The 9,954-nt window shown below is 38.8% G+C and overlaps 1 protein-coding gene across 2 annotated transcripts in view; it reads right to left on the bottom strand.

The window, feature by feature from the left end:
* CDK14 (cyclin dependent kinase 14) overlaps window positions 1-9,954 on the bottom strand; it is a 601,018-nt gene that overhangs the window by 81,977 nt on the left and 509,087 nt on the right. For both annotated transcript variants that reach the window (XM_024132226.3, XM_055084972.1), the window contains 2 exons: window positions 7,612-7,751; window positions 1,883-2,026 (listed from right to left, as the gene is read on the bottom strand). In XM_024132226.3, the coding sequence (XP_023987994.1) occupies window positions 1,911-2,026; window positions 7,612-7,751 (256 nt within the window). In that variant the 3' untranslated portion in view covers window positions 1,883-1,910. The remainder of the gene's footprint in view (window positions 1-1,882; window positions 2,027-7,611; window positions 7,752-9,954) is intronic.

Genomic DNA, 9,954 nt, shown 5'->3' with positions numbered 1-9,954 from the left:
AGCACAGGCTCCGGACGCACAGGCCCAGCGGCCACGGCTCACGGGCCCAGCCGCTCCGCGGCACGTGGGATCCTCCCGGACCGGGGCACGAACCCGCGCCCCCTGCATCGGCAGGCGGACTCCCAACCACTGCGCCACCCAACTTAGCAGTTTTTGAGACCTTATGGGCAATGCTTCTATCCAGTGAGCCTGATTTGATTTACACTGAAAAGCTGACCTGAAACGCATCCTAGCAGTTTTGACTGGCCAGGCTCAGGTCAGAGAGATCTCAAAAGAGCAGAGAAGAAAGGGGACAGCCCTGCGATGGAAATTCAAGCTTGCTTGTGTGTATGTGTGTATGAGGCAGCAGCACAAATAAAGTCCAATATTTGTTTTGTTCTACTGAATTGGCTAAGGGATTTATAAAGTCAGGGGCTCTCATTATGGTAATGCAGGTCAAATACTCTCAATAGCATCAGATGCAACCCTCATGAATTAAAGCCATTTTCAGAACCAGGAGGTAACTGGTCAAAAACTCAGCCCCACTCTTTGTCTGACCAATTGAAGTGAGAGTACAAATGCTACTGGGTGAATAAAGTTGTGCTTCCGGGTAACTTTTTATCCAATAGGGAGAAATAACCAGAAGAATGAAGAATCTTACGTATGAAATGGCAAGTCTACTAGTAACATTTCCCGACTGGCATTTATACACCATCTTTTATCAATCTGGGAATCTTTTCTCCAATCATTCATAAATCACCACCATACTCCTGAAAGGCCAAAATTGACCTCCACATTGAGTGTACACAAAAGCTAAGTCCAAATGTATTGACTAATCACCCACAAGACAATGTGGACATTTAATCTGCTGACAGTTCAGCCTGTTAACATATTTCACATCAAGAGAGAGAGGAAGGAAGAGAAGCCCTTGCGATGCTGTCTGTATCTTTCAATTCACTGGAACATTTAAATCCTGAACAGCCACACAAGCAAGTAACAATATGGGCTAGCAAATAAAAAGCCTTCCCCACAAAAATGTTGGTTCTCTGTTTGCTTCAGAGTTATGTTGCATTAAACGAAAAGATATATATAGGTGTAAACTTCCAAAACACCCAGACATTTCCAACTGGCACTAAAGACACAGCCTTTTCAGAAGTTGCCATCTTATGCTTGTTTCTGTAAAGCCTGTGTGATGACCGGGACAGGCCAACATGCTCAGAGACTATCTCGTTTAGGTTCTGCTTTCCATCTGCAGAATAGCCGAGGTCAAAGAATCGAATAGGAAAAAAATAAATAAATGCTTCACCACAATAAGGTCTGTACTAGGGGCCACCCAGGAATCAGAAATGGGTGAAGTGGCCCAAATGGCCACTAAACTAAACTAGGGAGCCCAGGTCCTTTCCAAAGGAGGCAGCCACAGTTCAGTTACATACACAAACTTCTGGCAAGAATGTGAGTTTAGTGGTGCCAGAGCTGCTGATTTCTCGAGAAAAGCCGGAAAACCAGACTTTGTGTAAACTCTCCTCATTTTAAAATGAGAGCAACCAAGGAAAAAAATTGTGTGGGCCACACAAGGCAGGTCTGTGGCTTAAATATCCTCCGAGGTTAACCATTTTCTAACCTCTATGAAGGATGGGTGAGTAGTGAAATGATTTGCTTATGACTAAAATGGTTTGCTTACGACTACATAAATAAAGCACCATTTTGGTTAGACTCCAGCAAGTGCCTAAAAATACAGAAATGACTGACAGCACTCTGCCTCACTAGAATCTGTAATGAATGCCATAACAAACATAAAAGATTCATAAGATACTTAGGAAAAAATAAGTCTGAAATATTTCATTTGAAAGACTGACTCAATGTCTTTTCACAATTACTTTCCAAGTAAAGTAGGTCATCTTACCTGTGCTCTCTTGAGAATGCTGTGCGCATCAGTGCTTGCTATTTGATAGACTTTTGCCATAACTATTGTTTTTCCCAAAGGCCCGCATACTTTCTCCAGCTTCTGGTTGCAATCTTACAGTTGGGACGGTAAAAATAGAAGACACTGTGGACAGAATGAAAAGTTTTCATTTACATATTTATAGGTGTATTTAGAATCTTTTCTTTCAAAATTGGAGGCTGAGATGCAATGCTGGGTGTCCAGCACATAAAACATCATGGTATGCGTTGGTCTTTGAAATGTCAAGTCGTCACAGCTACACACACACACACACACACACACACACACACACACTCACACAGAGCAATGCTGGGTGTCCAGCACATAAAACATCATGGTATGCGTTGGTCTTTGAAATGTCAAGTCGTCACAGCTACACACACACACACACACACACACACACACACACACACTCACACAGATTTACACACACATATGACAGGATAGTCTGCCTTCCCCTCCAAACCACAGCTCAGCTGATCTCTCATTTCTCTGATCTAGAACAATAAGCTTGAATTTGGAAACAACATATTTTGCCCTTTCTTTGTGCATTCTTTCATTCATTCTTTGAAGAAATATTTATTGAGCTCCACACTGTTCTAGGTTTTCAGAATCCTGTAGTGTATCAATCAGAATGAAAAAGAAACCCTGGTTTTTGTAGATTCCACTTAGGGGAGACAGATGATAAACACTCAGACAAATATATCAACTAGTTGTAAATGTTGTGAAGAATAATAAAGCAGGAAGAGAAACAGGAAGTGCCGGGATGGAAGCAGGTCAGTGCAGGCTTCCCAGGTAAAGGTACCTTTGAGCAGAGACCCAAAAAGATAAGAGGGCAAGTCATGCATATATCTAAAGGAAGAGCAAGGACGAACTGAAGAAAGAAGAAACAGCAAAGCCTCTCTAAGGAGAAGAGGACGAGCAGGCAAAACAGTTAGATGGCTATTGTAAAAATACAGGTGAAAGAAGATGGTAAGTGACATGGGGTAGGGATGGCAGTGGAGAAGTGAGGATGGCCTATTGATCTATTTTGAAGGTAGCACCAACAGGGTCTACAGAAGAACTGGGTTTGGGTATGACAAAAGAAGAGGAGTCAAGGGTAACTTCCAACAACTGGAAGAAGGACATTGACATTTATTAACAAGGTGCAGACTACAAAATGAGCAAGTCTGAGGGAAAAGATAAGGAGTTCAGTTCTGGTAATATGAAGTTGGAAACGCCTACTAGATGTCCAAATGGAGATGTTAAGTAGTCAGCTGGTATATGCAAGTCTGGAGTCAGAGAAGATGGGACTGGAGATTGAAATTTGGAAGCTGTCAGTGTACACAGATGATATCTAAATCATGAGATTAAATGAGATCATCTAGGCTCTAGGGAGCAAATGCAGATAGGAAGATCTGAGGATTAAGCCCCAGGGCACTCTAAGAGTGAGAGGTCTGGCAGATGAGAAATCTGCAAAGGAGTATGAAAAGGAATGTTTAGGGAGGCAAAAGGAAAATGTCCTGTCCTGGAATCCAACTGAAGGAAATGTTACTACTACGAGGAGATAGTGGTCAACTGTGTTGAATTATGCTGATGGATCAAGATGAGGGCTGGGGAAAGACCAATGGATAGAGACTAAAACCAGCAGTTGTGGAATCTTGGGTATAAAAGCTTGGCTCAAAAGGATTCAAGACAGAATGGAAGTCTAGGAACTAGAGCAGCAAATATGTTTGAACAGGGTGTGTTTTCTTTTTAAAAAGATGGCATGGAGCTCCATTAGTGGCATAATGTTGCTTTAGGATAATATATAGGACATATATAGGAATAAGTAAGAAACCCTACCAACATTAGAGCTGAAAGGTCCTTAGGGATCACTGTGTCTCTATATGAGAAATTAGGAACCCACAGAGACTAAGGCACTTCTCCAAAGTTGCCCAGCTACTTAACAGTGGAGCTGAAGCTGGAATCCAGGTGGTCTGATTCCCAGTTCAATGCTCTTCACACTGCACCAATTTGTTGGCCTTCTTTCACTGCAGATCTGAGTTTTGTGAATTAGCAAATGAATGTAATAAAATCAAGGACTCTATGCTATGAAGTGTATTTTGTTCATTTACTTTGACAAGGGTGGTTCAGCTTCAATAATTTATGTAACTTGATAGTATACACAGGAGAATGCCCTTTGGTGTATTTGGGAAAAGTAATGAATTTCTTCTAAATCAGCCCTCCATTTACTTCCCTGCAATTAAATCTTTGTGAAGAAGTGGGGCAAGGCTGTTCGGGTTTTGGGATAGAGGGAGAATGACAGGGTGCCACTAGAATTAGCCAGCTTTAACCGCCAGATCTCCAGGTAACTGTACCATAATTCTTGCTTGATGAATTTATAATTCCTGCTTCAGTGGCACACTAATACATTGCTTCTAAATTTTGGCATTTTGTAAACTGGTGAGGTTTTAAGGACTAGTACAATTAAGAAAGATATTATATTGTTATATGTTCTTCCAAAGCAAATAACAGTCTGGCATCAGCATACAACTTCATTCTTATAAGAATTCATGGAATGACTGCAGTGCTCTGTGTAACCAAGCTTCTAATAACACTTGATACTCTTCTCAAAAGGTCTGATATATTTAAGTAGGCCAAGAAGACTGGAGCCCACTTTGAACTTAATTTTGTTACAATCTTCTCCTTTTAACCTGGGTTTGCTTTCTGCTTGCATAAGGGTTTTCCCTTTGCGGACATTCTTTAAAAAAAAATGCCATGACCCATGTTTAAGAATGTGACTGCTATGGACTTAATTGTGTCTCTCCAAAATTCATATGCTGAAGCCTGAACCCCCCATGTGATAGTTTTTGGAGATGAGGCCTTTGGGTAGTATTTAGGGTTAGATGAAGTCATGAAGGTGAGGCCCTTAGGATGAGATTAGTGGCTTTATATGAAAAAAAAGAGAGAGAGAGAGAGAAAGAGGGAGAGAGAGGTGTCACTGTTTCTCTCTCTCTGCCATGTGAAGATACAGGGAGGCGGCTGTCTCATCAGGAAACTTGATTTTGCCGACACCTTGATCTTGGACTTCCCAGCCTTCAGAACTGTGAGAAATAAATGTTTGTTGTTTAAGCCCCGGTCTAAGTTATTTTGTTATTGCATCCTGAATAGATTATGTATTAATGTGAGGCTCCTAAAACTGATTAATAGAAACCATGACTTGGTTGATAAGACAATCCATTTATTGGTTCTGCAACACTTCTTTTCAGATGGATCTCTTTCCAAATCTCCTTGAAAGGGAAGCATATGAGGATATTGGCACTGCTGCTGCTGCTGCCATTTGCCAGGTGGTGAACTTTTACAAGACTCCACACTAATGTAAAATTTAATTTTAAGAATTTCAAGAACTTTTAAATATAGTCTGCAGAATATTAACCTAGATAACAGAGTCACCAAAACCAGTCATTTCACTTAAAAGAACTAGTTCCCAAAGTCTCCAAAGTCTAGGAATTCTTTGCTGTGTAAACATGTTTACAAGGACTACCATGTTGTTCAAAATGGAAATGACTGTGGTATTTAATACTGGGATTGTCCTTTCTTGCGACTGGATTTATGCTTCATAATGATTATCTACTAGACACAGAAATAGCATTTCTGTAACTCAAAATTGTTACCGGAGGCATTTAGCAGAATCTTGCTTTAAAAATATAATGATTTTTCATCTTTATTCTCCCCCCTTCAAAAGGTTTCACTGCTCCTGATGTTTAACGTTATGCAGAGACGTGTTTCTGCCAATGAATATCGCCTTATGGTTATGCTTCTGCAGATAGCCTGCTGTGAGCTGATAAAGGGATTAATGCAGCCAAAATTCTTAATCTGTGAAATTACAAATTAAATTCTCATATTAAAAATACCACCCTGAGGTATTTTTTGTGGTTTTAATTCCCCTCTGGTGTTCTGCATACATTGTGCTTGTTAATGACAGGGACAAGGCTGTCTCCATTGGCAGCCTGCTGCCGAGTGATAATGTGTAGGCATTTACTTACTGATAGAAACTGGATTTAACCACTGGCTGATAAACTAAGTGCCAAGTGGGTAATAAGTCCATATTAACAGAAAAGTACTACTACAGAATTCAGAATTCATAGACCATCAAAATCCTGGCTTAAACTCAATCATCAAGTCAGATGGGATTGAGATGTCACCAAGGAGGAGTGATATCAAGTTGCAAGTTATACTGAATGGGAAAACAAACCATATGTTTGAGTTTGACGAGCAATAAACTCATGAGTCCACTGGCATCATTTTTTTTTTTTTTTTTTTCAGTATGGGAAGATGTGTTACCAATTCATTATTTTTCTATAGGGATTTCATCTTTAATTTTTTTTTTTTAATGGGGATAGCTGTAGTAATGGTCAGTGCGTAGACTTTCAGAAAGGAAGTAGGGCAGAATATGGGATAAATATGGGCTTGGAATATATGAAATACTGAAGAAGATTTCAAAGCATGGGGGAGTAGTGGGTTAATATATCTATAGTTACTTTAGAGTAAAAAAAAGTAATTAGAATTAAATATGAGGTATCAGAAAAGATTTAGGGTAGGAATACCCAAGAGTTGTTACTTGGGACTTAGTTCCAAAATAAAAGGTTATTGTTATCAAGGAGACTCCAGTGCTATCATGGGGGGAAAAAGTCTAAGAGAATAAAGAAATAAATTTTATGTATGTCTATGGTGATGTGTACACAAGGATTAAAAATGATTTTATAATATCCATCCATATATGCAGTATATTAATTTTTAAGGCAAAAAGAAAAGAGTATGAGGAGAAATATCTTTCACTGGCATTTGGAAAGAATGTATCACCATTGAACAAAAGTGTTCTTACTGCAATAGTGTTTTGCAAAATTTCACAAGAATTTTGTTTCACACTTTGGAAGAAAGATGAGATCCTCCCAGTCATAAATCCTCCCCCAAATATTTAAAATGTAATTGAAAAAGGCTGTGTAAATATGAACACTTTTGTAAAAACAAAACAAAAACCCACCCAGGAATGTGTTTTGTTTTAAAAGATCCAGAGAAGAGCTTTGTATGAATACCAAGAGCATCTGTAGTTGAAATGAATTACGTGTCTTCAGTTCTTACATGTCAATTCAGTGCATTAGCCAATTGCCAACTCTGTTCGTCAGCTCACTGCATAGCAGCCCTTTTTAAGTTTATTGTTACAACCAAGATTGTCTCTGAGAATCAAACAGAAATGAATCATTTCTACTCTGTGTACTGCAGCCAGCTAAAAAATACTATATGCATAAAGCACTAAATATGTAAATCATATTTTCCTTTTGCTTTATGACTGCTCATATCATTTTGTTGGACACACACATAATCAAATACAAAGACATGCAGCTGCTGACTGCAGAGCAGAGATAGCAAAAAAGGAATCCATTTTCTTCCTGTGTCTGGTAAGCTAGCAATTGAATGGCAGGATTCCACTAAATATATACACAAACTACCCCCCTCCCCCCATTTTCTCTCTCTCTCTCTACACACACACACACACACACACACACACACACACACACACACACGTATACAGGCAATGCATATACAAGCATATGTAATATTAGAGAGATGCACGTATAAACATGTGAACCTCTCTACATGTGTGTTACACATAGATGCTAAAATCATGTCCCTGCTTCGATTGGATGTTTTGAATTTGTCATACTCACTATCAGTCAGTTCCCATAGCCGTGGGGGCAGGTCACTAAAATACTCGTGGCTCAAGGCGGCCTGTGCTGATAGTCTGTTCTTTGGGGAACACTGTAGGAGTTTGGAGGCCAGATCCTCTGCATGATTCACATAGCTGAGCCTGAAAACACAAGCAAAAAAAGAGAGAAATCAGAACAAACAAGAAAATCCCCTAAGTAAGACATAAGGCTCACCTAATTTTTCAGTATTTATTTATTCCTGGCCAAGAAAACAAGTTAAACTGCCTGCTGAAAATAAAAAGAAGTAGAATTCACATGAGTTCCTAGAGTATCCAATACTGTAAACTAGCTTTTACTCTCGCTTTCCTCATTGATGTAACATATTTTACTATAAGCAAAGGATTGATATTTTCAGGATAGAATTAGGTCCCAAGGTAGAAAATTTCAGAGGATAATTTATCAAATAGTTGCCAGAATTTGTTCATAGAATATAGGTACTGCATACACATCTGGATACATTTACAGGAAAATTAATACAAAATAACCAGGAGAATTAAAATAAATCTACTATTAAATTCTCTAGTTACTAAAGTTACTTTTTCCTTTAAGAATTTACATTTTCTTACATTGAACAAAAAATTATTGGAATAAGTACCCTTTCAAATATTAACAATCATAATATTAACATGCAGGTTAACAAAAGGCTTAAACCATATGGGACTGAATCAATTCAAGATGACCTTTAAAACGACAGTAGAGAGAAAATATGTGTCTCAAGATTACCAAAAGAGCAGAGGAGTAAGATCTTCCATGTGGTACTACTTTCAAATGGGTAGCAGACCACACTGTCCAGCCCAGCCTTGTTTTCCATGGAATCTCTATTTCACTGCTCAGGGCAATCAAACTCAAATAGTTAACATAAAAATGATAATTAAAGTCTTCCTAATGATGATTACCATTTATGAGTAGGTGAACATGTGTCTAGCGCTCTCCTAGGCGCTTTTCACACACTCTCCTATTTACTATTCGGACAAGGTAACCCTGTTTCCCTCTAACAGCAGGTGGAGCTGAGCGGAAGTCAGAGAAGGTAATGGTTTGCTCAATTAGCAGGTTGAGCAGATTCAAACCCACCCAGAACTAGTTGACTCTTAATGTGGTTTTGCATGTGCCAAGCTCTCAGATCATTCCTAAAGGCTTGTACCCACAGATTCCTGAGTTTCTACAAGATGAAGTAAGTACAGTGACTCTTAAGCAGCCAGAAGAATGTGAAGAAAAGTTGCACCTGCTAGTGGGTATTCTTTCAAAAGCCTTGAAGCTACAAAACAAGCCATGAGCCAATAAACATCTTTCCTCGTGACCAACAATTCTCTCCCTTCCCCTCCTCAAGCAGCTCTTTAGCATTGATTTAAAATTGTTATGGTGTGGGGGGAGGGGGATGGATTGGGAGTGAGGAAGAGGAAAGTAGGTCATGACTTTGGGCAGAGGAAGAAAAAGGGAGAAGAGCAAAGAAAAATATTACTCCAAAGATCCAATCTAAAAGACCTTCTCTCTAAATCTTCATAGGTGAAGGTCTCACCGATGGGTTCAGTATTTGGCTGCTGTAACGGCAGTTTTTAAAAAAACTGATCATTATCTTGGTTTTAAATGTCTCTACCAGGCAAAGAGAAATTTGTATAGAGGAAAAGGAGGCATTCTTAAAATTCTGTTTGTTTTTTTTTTCTTCTTCTTTCTTTCTTTTAATAGGGTCCAGGGCCATCCAAATTATTCCTTCCCCTTCCTAAGACTCTTTTGCTATTAAAATTTTTTCATTAATATGTTTCTAAACATCAAATGCAAAGTTTGAGATAGGTAGACTTCATGGCACAAACTGCACTTATATTGAACATACAGTTTGTATGTAACCATGGTGAACAACACATTGGTATCCATTTTATACAGCTTTGATAAAACACAACGACAGTGCCAGACTGAGACTAGATCTGAGTTTTAGGCCTGACTCTATGAAAGAGTGATGAACCACATTATGTCTGCAGTCCTTCCAGCTCCAACAAGCCATAAATCATCCTTGAAGCATGGTTTCACTATTTTGAAGAATTATAAATATTTAAAGTTGTACCTGTTTTTGCAATCGATTGTTGATCACATTTAGATTTAACGCACGTAGACCTAAATATAAGGAATTCACCAAGAAGCCATTTCCCCTCCCCCAAACTGACTAAACTTGTTAATAAAGTCAATAAAATAATCAAATGCTTATTTGTGCTATCTGGTTTATACATAAACATCTGAATTATCACACAAAATTTTAATTTAGATAGTTTGCTATATCCTCACTTGTATTTCAAGAACCACTTTTATTCCAAC

This window comes from Physeter macrocephalus, chromosome 5 (genome assembly GCF_002837175.3).
Source record: "Physeter macrocephalus isolate SW-GA chromosome 5, ASM283717v5, whole genome shotgun sequence".
Classification (NCBI taxonomy): Eukaryota; Metazoa; Chordata; class Mammalia; order Artiodactyla; family Physeteridae; genus Physeter; species Physeter macrocephalus.
The sequence above is the reverse complement of the archived record's forward strand: the minus strand, read 5'-3'. Positions and strand labels throughout refer to the sequence as shown.